Raw genomic sequence first — 16,441 nt, 5'->3', positions numbered from 1 at the left:
GTTACCAGTATGATGATTGGATTAAAATACCACATGTTGTTCTCTGAGCAATATATAAACTATATCGCTATATAAAAGTCTACTGAAAAAACGTATCCGATCGTGCAACAACTCCGAGAGGAATGAGAGGTACCGTGGATGTCTTGACTCATCCCAGTGAAAGCCGCGGGGTCACAAAGACTGAGAGCGCACGGGTGGAGTGTCCAGCTGGAAAAGACCGTAGAGAAAAAAGCTGTCAAATGTGGAAGGAGAGCGTGGATAAAGTAAGGGAGTGCCTCTCGTTTATAATCAAATTATTGTCACGTCACCATACACAGTCGTGAAATCTTGGATGCTTGTTCTGAAACAGTAACATCATTTTGTGTGTATATAATGTGCAATATACACAATATAAATATAGAGAATAAATAGAAATATACAGAATACAAATAGGGTATAACGGGGCCAATTTTCTCCCAAAACATTAAAATGAAAAAAAGAAAAAGAAAAAAAAAACTGTAACAAACTACTAAACTAACTAAACTACCACAGCACTTTCCTAAACACCTGTTTGTCGCTTTGCAGTGCAAAATAAATACAATCTTTTCCATGAGCAAGGGTGGAGCTATGGGGTGGCCAGGGGTGCCCCCGCCCTGTGAAAATGTCCTGGCTCCGCCCCTGTCCATGAGATCATTGCATGTAATGTCTAAAGTTTGATTTTGAGGTAATTTGATTTAATATTTCATATTTTTTGAATGTTGCAAATTTATGTAGCTGTTAGTCCTCCCCAATCCTAGACTCGGGAGGGCTTAACAGCTGGGGGCTCGTCCATTCTTGAAAATCTCAGAAATGAGACAAAATACATAACATTTTTAGTTTTGTTCAAGGTGATTAAATAAAATGTTTTTTTAATAACAGTCCAATAAGTGAAAGGACAGGATTTGGAGTAAAAATAAATAAATAAATAAATAAACCTGTTGCATGAGCTAAAGTCCACCATAACATTTTTCTTAAGTGGGGCGAGTAGATTTGTTATGAAAAATGTTCAAAGTGGGCTCACATTGACTGATCCAATCACAATGAAGGTTCATTTGTTTATAGAATGCTAGAGATGTTATGAAATACCAAATGTGATTGAACAGGAAATGGTGCACCCTTTTCTTAAGTGGTTATTTAGAATAAGCATTGTCTTTATTTGTTACTCAAAAAAAAAAAAAAAAAAAAAAAGCATGCTGCTGTTTTCAAAGGAATTTGCATAAGTTTACCAATTTTGCCCTATTACTATTATTCCTGAATTTACACAATATCACTATAACCCCCCTGGGGGCCTTTTACCCCAGGTGTGAAGTAAAAGGCCCCCTCGCCACCCTTTTTTGTTTGTTTGTTTGTTTTTTAAGAATTTTAATAAAATAAATGTTAAAAAATCCTGTTATTTATTTTTTTCTCACACAAATGATGTTGCTCCATCAATATTCAATTAAAATAATAATAATAATAATAATATATATATATATATATATATATATATATATATATATATATATATATATATATATATTTTTTTTTTTTTATGTTGACCCTTTGTGACTGGAATAAAAGCACCTTTTCCTTAAGGTGTGCCTTTAGCCCTGTTGTACCCAATCATTCATAAATCAGTGGAAAATTGGCAGCACTTTTAAGCATGTGTGTTTATACAAATTTGTATATGCCTCCCATTAATATAACGTATAGGCAAAGAGGCTATAAAAACAGGACATAGAACCACTAGTCATTTTTGTTTGGTTCTTTCCTTTTGTTTGCTTCTTCTCTTTCCCACTTTCTCCTTGTACCACTCTATCACTTGCTTTCACACCTTTCTGTCTTTCTAATGTTCTTCATCCTGCCTCTCTTTAGATGAGTTATGATGATAAACCCAGCATTGTCAGCCACGGCCTTTATCATGTTCTCCACCTCTCCTGTGAAGACACTGTGTGTCATATGACGTGTTGCGAGGGTGCAGCAGGCTTCGCCAGTCTCCACAGTAGCGGTAACGTGCAGTTCTATCATCCTGATGGTCATCTAAGGGACCCAACGTTTTGCCCATCCCTAACCATTCATTATGCTGGCATCACCTCCACCCAGCTCCCAGGCAGACTGGTTGGCTGGGGGCCTGGGGCCATTCTCACCCTGGTAGATACAGAACTGAAACCCCTTGTTCATGCTGTGGAGCCCATGGATGTGAGGGTGTGCAAGGTGCGGCTTTAAAGAAAACTTTTCAGATTACTTTTGATAAAGTTAAACCTGGTATAATGTTTTCTTAGTGGAATTAAATGTTGTAGGTAGTGTAAACAACCATAGTCAGTTCATCAGTCAATCAATGGAACTTGACTATGCTGGATTTACTGACCTTTTACCTGTACTGAATGTGAATAAATTATTATTATTATTATTTTTAATTCCATCTGTCTGTGTCACAGGTTTTAGAGCATTCTAATGAGCTAGTAACAGCTGGAATGGGAAATGTGTGTGTGTGGTGCCTAACACACCTATTGTGTCGCACACGGGTAGTGGAGGGTTTGGGGAAACACATTGTTCCTACGCAGCTAGCACTGGTACCTAACAGGGCTCATCAGGGCCCCAGAGTACTTGCAGCATACGGAGGAGCTGTGGTTGTGGTGGATCTTACAGATGGATGCATTATGGAACACAAGAAGAACCTCCATTTACGGTTTATATTTTGTTTTTTTTGTACTAAATTTTATTCAGACCTATTTTTAAGGAGTTCAGTTTATGTTAAGTTAGGGAATGTGCTTCAAACTGTTTTTCTTCACTACTCTCAAGAAACATTCATTTAAATAATTGTGTATGTAAAGCCTTTAGTTTTACTGAAAAATGTTCTCTTTTTTTTTTCAGGGAAATCACAGGGTTGGTCTACTGTCCCATTAGGGAGATTGTAGGTACTGCATCAGATACAACAATCAGAGTGTGGGGACCAGACTGGGAGCTTCAAATGGCCTTTGTGGGACACACGGGTCAGACCACTTAAGAAATAATGTACAGTCAGATGGTCATTATTGCGAAATAAACTCAGACTTGTATAACCCTTTATTTGGGTTTATTTTGCAATAATTACCAGCTTATAACACCGTACCTATTTACTTAATATTTAAATGGAGATGAAATATTGATTTGTGAGAGACATGAAACTAGCACAGCTATACAGAAATACATAGAGGTTGCCTGGGACAATGTCAGTTATACAGTTTAGCGATCATTTAAAAAACAATTGCCCGCAGAATGTTTTGATTAACCAGAATCAACCGAATAAATTATTCTGGATAGAGCTGTGTAATAATTTGTGTTATCAAGCAGGTCATAGGACCTCCCTCAGTCCGCTGGCTGTTTAATGGATCAAGTTTGTATCACATTAATGGTGGACCCTGGTACAATCATTCTGGGAGTTCACAGTTTGTATAGTTGTATCTGTTTGTGTCTTTTTTCCAGCTCTTGTCACCTCTCTAGTTCTGTGTCCTGTCTCTGGCTTGTTATTTTCATCTTCTCTTGATGGTACATTGAGAAGCTGGAGGCTCGAAGTTGGAGACCAGCTCCAGACCATATCTATTCCTAACGGATATGCATCTCCCCTGGCCATGGGTGGCCCAGACAGTGCTGGCATGTTCTTCTCATACTCCACAAACAGTGTGGACTTCTGGACCTTCAACTGCCTCTACAATCTACACTGCAGTTTGGGAGGGGCCCTGGGAGGTCCCGTCCGCCAAATCTTGGCCCCACCAAATCCCCCTTCCTTTCCAGCTTTTGTACTTTGTATCCATGGAAACAGTGGTGTCACAGTTGTTGTGGCACAGACGGGTGCAGTACTCACAAGATTCAAAGCCAAGCAAAGAGTGAGGTGTGCTGATTATTGTGTGCCTAAAGAGATTTTATTAGTCCTCACTGAAGACGGGGTGGTAACTACTGCTAGTACACTGACAAATCCAGTAACAATACTAGATAAGTGGGATGGGATAGAGCAATGGGAATGGAAAAATGGGAAAGTGGAGGCAAATATAGGCAAGGTATCCTGCATGGTGTTATACAATCACATTACAGATACACAAAGTGCACAGGAAGAATGGAAAACCATGCAAATGCAAAGACCACAGAGGCCAAAAAAGATTAAACTTCTACATGATGTAAAAAACAGGTAAGTATTTGTGGAAAACATACAGTATGTGTGTGTGGTGTGTGCTGCAGGTATTTGTTGATTCCAGGTGGTTACCAGTAGCTAAATCACTAACTAGCAAACCAACTACTAACTAACTAACCAACCAACTACTAACTAAACAACTCCTCAATAAGCAGCTAACCATCCAACAACTAACTAACTAACTAACATACTGACTGACTATCCACTAAATAGCAAACCAACTATTAACTAAATAGCAAACCAACTATTAACTAACTAACTAACTAACTAACTATTAACTAACTAACCAACTACTAACTAACCAACCACTAAATAAGCAGCTAAACATCCAGCCACTAACTAGCTAACCAACCACTAGCTTACAACCTCTAACTAACCAACTACTAAATAACCAATCACTTAATAACCAGCTAACAATCTAACTAACTAAATAACTAACTAACTAACTAACCAGAGTATGAGCTGGGATTGTAGGAACCTGGCTATAGGATGTAGAGTGTTTTAAATTGTAGCAGATAAACATGATGTGTATAGGTTTGTTGCAGTGTGGTTACATTTTTCTGTCTATTAATTATGGTTTTTCTCTGTTTATATGTGTCTTAGGTTTCTGGTTATACTGGGACATTGTGGTGGTTGTGTGTCTGTGTTGAATGTGTGTTCAGGAAAAGTCCAGTACAGAACCCCTGCTCACAACAATCAAGACATCACCAGCATACAGGCATACCCTGACAGTGGCTACCTACTGACTGCAGGTGCACGCATGCACATACATACACTCTTCTTCACACACTCAACAACATAAATAGACTGAACTCTAATATGCAAACAGATCACTCACTGAGCATGATGATGATGGCAATGTGTTTCAGGCAAAGATGAAGCTGTGTTGGTGTGGCGAGTGTTCCCATCTGCTCAGCACTGTTTAAGTCTCCATTTCAGTGTTTTCTGTGATCTGCCTCCTCTTTTGATGGCACTGATGGGAACCCAACTAACCCTCGCCTTACAAGAACCTGAAAATTATACCTATAGCCTGGTGCAATACAACTTAGAGAAGCAGAGCCGATATGACCACCCTTTCAAAGAAGACCCTTATATCAAAATCACAGGTTAGAGAATGTGGTGCCTAATGTAAACTCCACCTACAAGTGAATTACATCAGCTGTTATTAGATATCCAATAGCACAAAAGGCATGTAGGTTATTATACTCTTACATGTACAGTATAAAACACACTCAGCAAACACACATAGTGGGTCTGTTTTACAAACCCATTTAAGACCTCAATAAATTCAGCAAATTAACCAAAGTGCACTGTTTCACACTTTGACCCTTTTTGTATAATAAACAGTGTTTCTGTGTCACCAGGGCTTTGTGCATGTCCTCAGCTGAGTGTGTTTGCTTTGAGCAGCCAAAATGGGACCGTACAGATCTGGGATAAGGAAAATCAACTTCTCAGGTCTGGACTGGCATTACTTTTTCTTTTTTTTTTTTGTGTCTATTACATAAGTTGTGTATATTGTGTATGTTTTTAAAATTTAATATCACTGCACAAACTGTACATTTTGTTTCAGTATTCTTGAGCTGAATATAGAGCCTGAGTGTTTGGCATACTGTGAAGAGAGTGGAGGCCTGCTATTAGGAATCACTGGGGACCTCTACAGAATCCCCTGCGCACAACTACTGCCTCAGGACAGCAGGCTACAAGTACAACTTACATTGTGTTATCAAACGGCATTACATTAATACACAATAGCATTTCTTTTAGTCTTACATTCTCTGAGAGGTCAGGGTCTTAATGTTCAATTGTAAACAGTCACATTGATGTTGAAAAACAGTGGTGTGTACCTTCAGCACTACTGCAGAATAGAGGATGTAGTAGCTGTAATGAATAGTTATTACACTGACTCATTTCAAACCAAATTTTGTCATTCACTTTGAATGTATTCATTTTATTACCCACTCTTAGAAATGTAAAAAAGACTCTGAACTACCCAAGTCCTGGATCCCAACAAAGAGCCACAAATGCAGGTAACTTGCTACATAAATAAATATATACCTTAATACACACCCATATCTTTACTTTAGCTTTAACATTTGACTCTAGGGCAGAGAGTTGTAAAGGTGCTGAAGAGGACAGTCCTGACAGGCTAGAGAGAAAAAAAGATCCAGTAAGTGTTGAATTAGTGTGTTTGTGTGGGTGTGTATTAATGCCAGAACTCATACATATGTTTGCCTTAAAGGACATTGGGGCACTGATGGCAAAACATAAAGATCTGGAATCCCTGCAGAAAGGAGCGGTTGAGTGCAGAAGGAGAAAAACAGCCACCGTCCAAACGAAACAAGAGGCTTTCAACCAGTACATGCGTCTAATTTACAGGCAACCCCCTGATAGAAATGTATGATAATATAGCTACAGTCATCAACCCTGTCTTTTTCACAAGTGTACTGCTATTCACATAATATTTCATTAATATATATATATATTATAACTGTGTTATAGATAACTAATGATTCTACATCACAAATTCATCTAGATTCCAGAGGAAGACATGTTTGATGTGTATGCTGAACTATTTCCACCTCAACTTCCTGAGCTTCATCCCCTGACCCCTCCTTCCTTCACAGAGGGCTTCTTCCCCAACCACAGCTTAGCCAAGAGACACAATTCCCCTAACAAACAGGTTAGAGCAGGGGTCTTCAACCATTTTCAGGCCAAGGACCCCTTGGTGGGTAGAGAGACGGAGCCTGGACCCCCGTTACATATTGTATAAAATTGAGTGTTGCGTTTTATGCCTATTAAAACCTTTATGATAGGCTACGATATTATTGTATGTACATACTTCATGATATTTACATTACAAAGCCATTGAAATAACCATTAAATGCTGCCCTGCTGAAACGACCAGCTAAAACCAGCCAACCAGCTTATGCCTGGTCATAGCTGGTCAAGCTGGTTTTAAAGGGGTTTTGAACACTTTTTTAGCTGCTCAGGCTGGTCATGCTGATCTTAGCAGGACAGGCTGGTCAGGGTGGTCTTAGTTGGTCAGGATGGTCTTAGCTGGTCAGGTTGGTCTTAGCTGGTCAGAGTGGTCTTGATTGGTCAGGTTGGTCTTAGCTGGTCAGAGTGGTCTTGGCTGGTCAGGCTGGTCTTAGCTAGTCTGCCAGTCTGGCCAAGCTGGTTTAAGCTGGGAGGCTAACTGGTCTCCCAATCTGACCAGCTAAAAAGTGTTCAAACCTCCCTCTGAAACCAGCTAATTTACCAGCCTGGCTAGGCTGGGTGAACAGCTAAAACCAGCCAATCAGCTTAAGCTGGTATTAGTTGGTCTTTTCACCAGGGTGTACAGCAGGTGTCTGCAACATTTTTGACATGAAGTGATATTTTTACATTTCCTTGTTAATCCCTGTGCCAAACCTCCTCCAAAAACAAAGGAAAAAGACAGACAGATAGATAGACTGACAGACAGACAGACAGACAGACAGAAAAACAGACAGACCCTGTCCATGCAGAATAAAACAAATTTTATATGGTTAATAAAATGGAGTCTTCATCTGATGTGAGTGATCTATTTTATACAAATATTTAAAAATTACTGTTCATTTCATTGAGTAAAAATTTGTAATGAGGAAAACAATGACTGAGTGCACCTTGATTTATGTTGATTTGAGAGTCACCATCTTGTGTGTGTGGAATGTTAACGACCGTGTATGCCAATTTGATAATCTCAGCGGTAACTATTCGTTTACACCAGGCAAGTAAGTTATTCTTCTGAAAGCAAAAAGCAACTAATAATAAAAGAAACTGTAGGCTCTCATCTGCTCAACCGCACGGTGCGACCAACGCAAAGCAGATGCGTTTACTCACATGACCCTCCACTGCAGCACTGCTAAACCTGATGTGTGTCACGCATTGAGCGGCTCGTGATGAGCATGGGAGCGTGAAGGGTTTGTCCGGGTTGCACGCTTCTGCTGGCAAGCGTTGTTTAGTCACACTTTAAAATTTGGCATTCAGCTGCGAAGGACTTCATCATGTCAATAGACTAAAATTCATTTACTCCGCAAGTGAGTGATTATTACTAATGTCAATGGTGGATCAAATAATAATTTGCAGACCCCCTGCAGTACCACCACGGGTCCCCTGGGGGTCGCGGACCCCCTGTTGAAGACCCTTGGGTTAGAGAATAAGTATTAAATACATGCAAGTTGTTTGTTTATAAATCTAAATAAAAAACTTTAAGTAATTTGATCTTTTTTTATATCGTTTTTTGTTGCTGTAATAATTATTATATTTTTAAAAAAAAATTATTTATTCATTTTACATGCTTACCAATTATATGTATCTAGACAGGGTTATTAGCGTGATCATGCTCTCCACACAGGTCCCACTAGGTTTCATTCCCAACTCTGTGGTGGTAGGACAACTATGGCCTGATATCAAGGTGGAGAATGTCATACCCACAAAATGTTGGAGATTATGCCATGACTTAGGGCATGACATAGGAGAGGTGAGAGAGTTATTTCCTTATTTAAATATCCTTAATTAAAACCATGAAAACCTAGTAGGTATTTTTAAAGCCTTACATTAAAGGAATGTTCCGGGCTCAATACAAGTTAAGCTCAATCGACAGCATTTGTGGCATAATGTTAACACATAAATTAATTTTGGCTCGTTCCTCCTTTTCTTTAAAAAAAAAAAAAAAAGCAAAAATCGAGGTTACAGTAAGGCACTCACAATGGAAGTGAATGGGGCTAATTTTTAAACATTAAAATACTCACAAGGCACAATAGCCACAAGACATAAAGGATATGCATTTTAGTGTGATAAAATCACTTACAAATCTTTTCTGTGTAAAGTTATAGCCAATTTTACAACTTCGTAACCATGACGATGTAATGTCAACAAACCCTAAAACGACTGTAAAAATTATTATATAAACAACTTAACAGCTCAAATAATACATGAGTTTTAACAGAAGAATTAATGCAAGTGGTTTTATAAAATTATAAGCTTCACATTTCTGCCTTTAAACCCTCCAAAAATTGGACACATTCACTTCCATTGTAAGTGCCTCACTGTAACCTCGATTTTTGCTCTTTTTTTTTTTTTAAAGAAAAGGAGGGACGAGTCGAAATTAATTTTTGTGGAAATCAACATTGCCACAAATGCTGTTGATTGAGCTTAACTTGTAATGAACCAAGAACATTCCTTTAAGTGCTTTGTGTCAAGATTCATTTGTTGAATGTATCAGATCTACCATCGAAATAATTTTCAGGTGATTTTATTGATTCTCAAAATTAAGATCTCTTTATTTGTTTCAAGCAACCTAAAATGCCATGTTTTTTGCATATTCAATGTATGCAGAGAGGAAATAAAAGACAACAAAAAAATCAAGGTATAATTGTGATAATTTTTTATTTGCTTGTTATAAGTAGAGCAAACCAGATGACATGCAACTCTTGTATAATGAAGAGGAGGAGGAGGAAGAGCCTAAAATGCAAAATCTTACACCAATCATAAAGACTCCCCCTGAGAAGGAGAGTCCTGTTCCACCTGCACCAGTGTCAGAGAAAGTCATATACCCTTTTAGGGTGTGTTTGTGTTTTCTGTTCATTATAGTAATTGTTAACACCGTGTCACGCATTCATGTAAAATTTGGTTGGTGATATGATGATTGACCGTGATGAATTTGCAGCTTCACTGAATTTGAATTGAGGGGTCTCAAGAAAGGAATAGACTAATTTCATATATTTAGTTTTTATTAATTACAATTTACAATATCTCATCTCTTCACAGGCACCAAAACCTCTTCCCCCCATAAAGCGTCCTACACCCCCTCTGGCTCCTCCCTCTCCTGCATCATCTTCTCCTACTCCTGCCCCACCCTCGCCCTCTCCACCTAAACAGCCCCCTCAATCCCCCTCCAAACATCTACCAGAGTTCCTTCTGCCGTTTATGGATGAGCTGTGGTTTCAGAAGATGTTTCCTGATTTGAGTGTAAAATTAATGCAAACACAAACTAGCAAAGGAACAATTCCATTCATACATGCTCTTATAGTAAAATATACAAGCAAACACATGTACATAAACAATGAATATCAATTTCCAGCGTATTCCATTTTTGCAGAGTATTTCAGGATCTCTAAGCCCCAAGGAATTTTGTATGCATTTGTTGGACTTCATGGCCTGTTGCAGCATGGCTGAGAAGCACAGCATCCTGAATGCATTACTCATGCTAGTACAGCAGGAGGTGTTAGACAAAGAATCACTCAGCAAAGGATTGCTGGTTTGCCTGCAAAACAGCATTCACAAAAATATGGTAAATAAAATTGTTGTAATGCATTAAATGCAGGCAGTCTTAAGCGAAGCCAGTAGCATTATCACAAGTTTTCATTAACTTTGGGACCAATAATTAATGCTGCTTAAATTTATTGAATATACATTTTGTAACAACATCTGAATCAGTGTTTTATACTGAATACAGAACATTGAAGTGGTTTCTTTGCAAACACTGCATGTATTTTCGATATAAAAAGATGTGAATATGCATATGTATTCTGCAGTCATTGGAGGAACAACATTTGGTTGGTGATCTGTTGAATTTGATGCTGTATCTGAGTCCTGACAGCTCTGATACCATTGTGGAGCTACTCGCCGTATTAGCAGATAAAGAAGTTGACCTACAGTAAGGAATAATGCACATTTACACAGCTCAATATACAGTACAGTGTTTGCACTCCAGCTTTATATTCCATTGGATATATGCCAGGCCCTCTTCTACTGTATACAAAATATCTCAGTGAAATACTGTTTGTAAGGATTCATTGTTCCCTTGTTCTTTCTCTGCCAGGGGTTTAGTGCTGTGTGTGTTGCAGCGTTTGGGTGTGGATGAAGCTGAACTGTGGTTATGTCCAGAATTAGAGCCCTGGAACTCGCTGACAAAGAATCAGCCTGACCAGCACCACAGCCTTCGAGACATGGCCTTCCACTGGTTGCTTACCTGGACAGGAAAGTACAAGGTGAGAAGCAGAGATCAAATAGCAAGGGAAAAGAGCTTTTTGGAAAGAGCAAAGGCTTTAGGATAGTGAATGAGTGTAAATAAGGTGTTAACCCAAAAACAGTGCATCAGCACCAATTCAAACCAATAATTAGGAGTATCACCTGTTCAGACTAGTTTCAGATATAGGCCACATTGATAAGGTCATGTGAACAACCTCAGAAAAATGGGATTTGAGCAGACATTCAGAAATGGTCACATTGTCTTGCATATTTTTGCTTGTTGAGATGTACTGTGTTTCACAGGTGCACAGTGGGTCAGTATTCCTGCAAGGTGAAAGAATAAAAAGTGTCATCACTCCTGTGGAGGTGCTCAAATATTTTTGCTCTGTGCAAAGAGGAAAACAAGCTCGACCAGCACCACCTCCACCAGAGGGCAGGAAAGACACTGTCTTGGTGCCTTCTAGCTTGAACAGGTATGTCACTCTGATACATAGAAAGATTAAAGGGACACCCATTGGTTTTGTCTATTTAATATTTTTAGCCAATGTATCTTAATCTGAAATTTAAATCCTAAAATGGAATTCTGTTTTGTGGAGTAAGATGAGACTGTGGCCTCTGCTTTAGTTTGTATAGGGTTAAAATATTAGCTGTCTGATCTTCGCAACCATCTCAAAATTGAATTATACTTGGCTCTATTTTCGTGAGAGCGCAAAGCACAGCACTATGTGCAATGACCGTGCGCTATGTTTTATCCAATTTTTTGAGAGCGCTAATTCTAAGTGCAGCTTTCATGCCAGTGCAAAGCGTAATTGGCCGTGAGTGGGAGTGTTTGCGCTATCTGTGGGTGTATGCATGCAAACAGTGGGTGTACTGTATGTAAATGAAGTGGTGCAAAGCACAATTTGCTATTTTCATGTGAAAAATAGTCTGTTTTCAGCACAAAGTCCAAACTCAGTTCCTGCATTTGCACTTTTGCAGTCTGTCGATTCCAGCAGCAGGTGGTATTGAAGCTAATGTCCACACTTCAAACATATAGTGGAACATGAAATTATGTCCCTGACAATCACTGTTGTTTTGGATTTATGAAACAAAAACTGAAGAAATTTGTGTTAAACTTTCTAGAGGTCATGGTTTATTTTTCAATTATTATTATTATTATGTTTATATTTACAATTGTATTTATGATATAATTTGTAAAGAAATTGGAGAAGATAAAATGTTTGGATTTGATATGATTTTGTTATTTTGCTAATATTATGTAATTTTAATTTTAAAATATTTGTGGTTTAATTTTTCGTGCTTCAGTAAATTAATTTAATTGTTAAGAATCCAATACAATCATACTAGCCATGATTTGTGTGTCAGTAGATGAAAATTATTAATAATATTATTAATAACACTTACAGTACATTCCCTATAATTTAACATAGCGTACATCCAAATCTTGACAAGAATAATATTTTCTAAGCATATAAAAGGAGTGTTTCCATATTTCTGTTATTCTAATTCACTGCATACAAGCCATGTACACTACCAACTTCTTATGAATGTGCTATTTTTGTTGATATCATTGGTGCTTGAGGGAATGGACTATATAATTGTATGCAGACATTGCAATAACCAAAGAAAAACCTCCAAATTCAAAAGAAATGCTGGGCCTAAAATGAACACTAGTTCCGAAACATCTCTGTGCTTTTGTTTAGACTGAAGCCTATACAACGTCTAGGAGAGACATACAGTATGTCTAGGATACGAGAGCCTCAAGGTTAGAGTACATTTAAAGCACCCTTTAAGCAATCACACTGTAATTGTTTTTACTTACATCTGTTTCACTTAAAAGATGTTAAGGATGTCTTTAATATTCCTCTCAAAGAAACAATGAGAACATTATTCTTTAACTATATAATGCATTTTTGTTCTGAGAGTACTATTGTATAATGTAATTTTGCCTATGCTAAGCTTCTTCCTTATATATCAACAGGACTTTTGATGCCACCATTACCATATCAACCACTGTTGATGGGGTTTACACGGTTCCTCTCTCTACCAATGGCTCATGTCACACTTTCTTCATTCCCCCTTTCCTTGGATTATCGCAACTTCAAAAAAAACCCACCACACAGATACTTCTTCCTGGAACACTCTTATGTACAGTTTTACAGATAAGACCCAATTATTTATATATATAAAAAAAATTACTTGAAAGCATTAAAAGATTACTTACAAGACTCGATGCATCAAATGACACAAATCTGTGAAATTTTTCAATAATTGCATCACTCAAACACAATCAATTTGTAATTTGTGTGGTCAGCAATGTATTGTAGTCAACTTTGTTTCTAAAGTGAATGTCTAGAAACCAATCCTTTATAATCTTGAAGCCTTTCAGTATATTTAATCCAAACAATTTGAGTTTTGCAACATATTGGTTTGTGTTAACATGAATCGACACAGAGAATGCTTGAAAAGCAATCAGTCTCCATTGCAACGCTTGTTAATTGGTAAGAACACAGTTGCAGTAACCCACAACCCATACTGGCACATTGTATAAGTGCTTTTGTAACTTGTGCACATACCTTGGATTTTAACAGTATGTAAAACACGTTGAGGCTAAAATAATATGGAGAACATATTACAGATATATAATTAGAATGGAAATACATTAATGACCCAGATAAACAAGACTTTTTCACCTTTAAAGAGATTTAAATTAAAATTAAGTGCAAAGTTTTTTTTTATACGTATATTGTTGAGCTATCAATGCCAGATAAATACATTAACAATCGGCATTGCACAATGCAGAATTACAGCTGGGCCAAGACGATAATTATTTTCCTACCAAATATACAGGACATATACAGGACACTTTCATTTTTTAGATTCACAAAATGTCGAGAAGCTCTCCTATTATATATGACTGCAGCTAAGATTGTTTGCTAGTCTGTGCTTTTCTGTTGCGTGTGCATTACAAATTATCTTACTAGTGACAAATAATTCTCATCTAATTATGATTATTCTTTTGCATGTCGGTTATATACAGTGTTTTCATGTAGAATAGTAGTGAATCACATAAAATAACTCTCTACTCCTTATGTTAACTTGCGCATCCACGGGAAGAGTTGACAAAAAGATATCTATTTTTCGGTACATACAGTATATCTTGTAGATTATGCCTTTGATTTTGTAATATGAACCATTCTTTTTTCAAACTACTAGTTATTGATTAAAAACAAGGTTGAATGCTGTTAATCTGTCATCAAAATGCACTGATAAATCCCTTATATATAGGGTTAAATGGATAAATGTTGCTTAAAACAAAAATCTCTGTTTCACTAAGTAATTTTAAAAGGTCCATGGATTACACCATTTCTCATGTATCATAAACTGTCCTATTCCACAAGAAGAATGTCATTCACTAGTGTTGAATGTTCAAGCTGTAATTATAGGTTCTTCTAGGCTCATCACTAAGCTCACATAAATACATCTGCACATATTAACACTAGTTTGTGTTTCTCTTTCACATAGTCATGAATGTCGTAAAAACATTTAACTGTCATAGAAGCATGACGAACTTTGAACCAAATATTTTCCTCACCTTCTCACTTGCTCTTCTTAACCATAAGTGCAGGGTGGCGGCAAGAGATCTTTTTTCTTTCTCTGATGGTAGCTACCTTTTGTAGAACTCTTCTTGTGCAGCACCGAGTCATACAGTTCCTTGAATCCTGGCAGTGTTGGCCCAGGGGGAGAGGGAAAGGTAGTTTTCGGACCACCCCCACATTGACTGCCCGTTCTCCTGGTGGGCCAGCAATCCTCAAGGACACCAGTGGATGATGTTTTTGTGCATGCATGTGATTGATTGGGTGTGAGTCGTTGGTATGGAGGCTGCTATGAGAAAAGGCTGTGCCAGATTGACAGTGCTACCTGAATCCAGAAGAGCACTGACACGTTGTCGCTCAACCCTTACGTCCCAAACTAGGGAATGAGATGGCTGTTCATTATGAATGGAGCAACTTGCCAACCAGATCTTGATGGTTGGTGCTGCTAGGTTGGTGGGAATCGGCCTCTCATTTCGACTCAATACTGCAGCCTGTAAATCTGGCCCCTTCGCCATGCATTGCTCCCGTTATCCACTCTGATGTTCTGATAGAGCAGTGTCTTGGCCAACTCCACAGCCACAATAATTTGTCCTATGGTCTAAGGTTGCTTTTTGCTAACTCTTGGTGAGCGGAGGAACTTATCCACAACTACCTTCTCTTCTATTCCCTCTAGTCTCTGAGGGATTTAACCATCTTTGCACTATACGATTAAGCTGACTCATGTGAACACGTATTGGCATTTGGGGATTGCAAGTCCAGGCGTGAAACTGCTGAGCTGCCCAACCAAGATCATATTTTAGCCTTTTAAGCTGCATAGTTGTTAAAAGAGGTGGCTGGTGGGCTTATTGGTGTGGTCCAGACTTTTCTTCAGTTGTTCATTTAGTTGTTGTTGCTGCAGGATGACCTGCACAAGCATTGGGACCACATCTTCCATTGTTGCTAGTTTTTGCAAGGGGAGAGAAGCTCTGTCAACATGAGAGAGATGATTTAAGCCATTCTGGAACTTCCATGAGACTGAGTTGTTGAATTAGGACCCCTTCACCAAACAGTAGAACAGCAGTGTCTTCTCATGGTTGTAAAGCACAACAGTAGCAAATTAGCAACCACAGCTGACAACTGTTATGAATCTGAATATGCCATTAAACCTGAATGTTCCACTTCAACTACTACACTAGAATGTGCAAAATGATTAACAGCCAGAAAGCACATCAAAATCTTCTGACTGGCTGATCAAAGAATGTGTCTGCGGCCCATGATCACATTTTTGTTTGCTGTTTACACAGTCTAGTGCCGTCACAGAAACCAGTGAGATATCTTTCCGGGTGAAGGAAAATTTTCTGTATACCATTCCATAAGAAAAAAAATACAGCACATTTAATGCCAGTTTTCATTGCGAAAACATGCCATAATAATAGGGGTGTGAGTTCAATAAACTCTCTTCTGGGCAATTATGGTGGAAACAGAAATTTGCCTTTGTTCTCTCTGTCAGGGCTTCTAGTTCCTGTCTACCATGGCTTGTGCCACACTTGCTCAAATCCCCCTTAAATCTTCAATGCTCCAAAAACAACTTACCACATAGACACTTCTTTCTGGACATATGTGCAGAACGCATACATACAGAGAAGAAACCTACATTTTTTTTTATAGTGGTAATGATAAATTGTTAAGTCACAGCTAAAGAAGTACT

The 16,441-nt window shown here is 38.2% G+C and overlaps 1 protein-coding gene across 1 annotated transcript; it reads left to right on the top strand.

Annotated features, from left to right (window-relative positions):
- Positions 1–21: 21 nt before the first annotated feature.
- wdr97 (WD repeat domain 97) lies at positions 22–16,344 on the top strand. Its single transcript, XM_051696220.1, has 22 exons — positions 22–263; positions 1,873–2,211; positions 2,436–2,686; positions 2,872–2,990; positions 3,463–4,162; positions 4,769–4,917; positions 5,035–5,271; positions 5,530–5,620; positions 5,736–5,868; positions 6,131–6,192; positions 6,269–6,332; positions 6,405–6,560; positions 6,699–6,845; positions 8,541–8,666; positions 9,595–9,750; positions 9,956–10,156; positions 10,287–10,478; positions 10,723–10,844; positions 11,010–11,178; positions 11,462–11,631; positions 12,862–12,923; positions 13,140–16,344. The coding sequence occupies exons 1-22, from the start codon at positions 123–125 to the stop codon at positions 13,322–13,324; spliced, it is 3,972 nt and encodes a 1,323-aa protein (XP_051552180.1). The 5' UTR covers positions 22–122; the 3' UTR covers positions 13,325–16,344.
- The last annotated feature ends 97 nt before the right edge of the window (positions 16,345–16,441 follow it).

Source organism: Myxocyprinus asiaticus, chromosome 1, assembly GCF_019703515.2.
Source record: "Myxocyprinus asiaticus isolate MX2 ecotype Aquarium Trade chromosome 1, UBuf_Myxa_2, whole genome shotgun sequence".
Lineage (NCBI taxonomy): Eukaryota > Metazoa > Chordata > Actinopteri > Cypriniformes > Catostomidae > Myxocyprinus > Myxocyprinus asiaticus.
Note: the sequence above shows the minus strand (reverse complement) of the source record. Positions and strands in the feature narration are given on the sequence as shown.

Coding starts and splice junctions, on each gene's coding strand:
- wdr97 (XM_051696220.1), top strand. CDS start 123: ATGAGAGGTACCGTGGATGTCTTGACTCATCCCAGTGAAAGCCGCGGG. Junction 264..1,872: donor GGAAGGAGAGCGTGGATAAA/GTAAGGGAGTGC, acceptor GCCTCTCTTTAG/ATGAGTTATGATGATAAACC. Junction 8,667..9,594: donor TAGGGCATGACATAGGAGAG/GTGAGAGAGTTA, acceptor TGTTATAAGTAG/AGCAAACCAGATGACATGCA.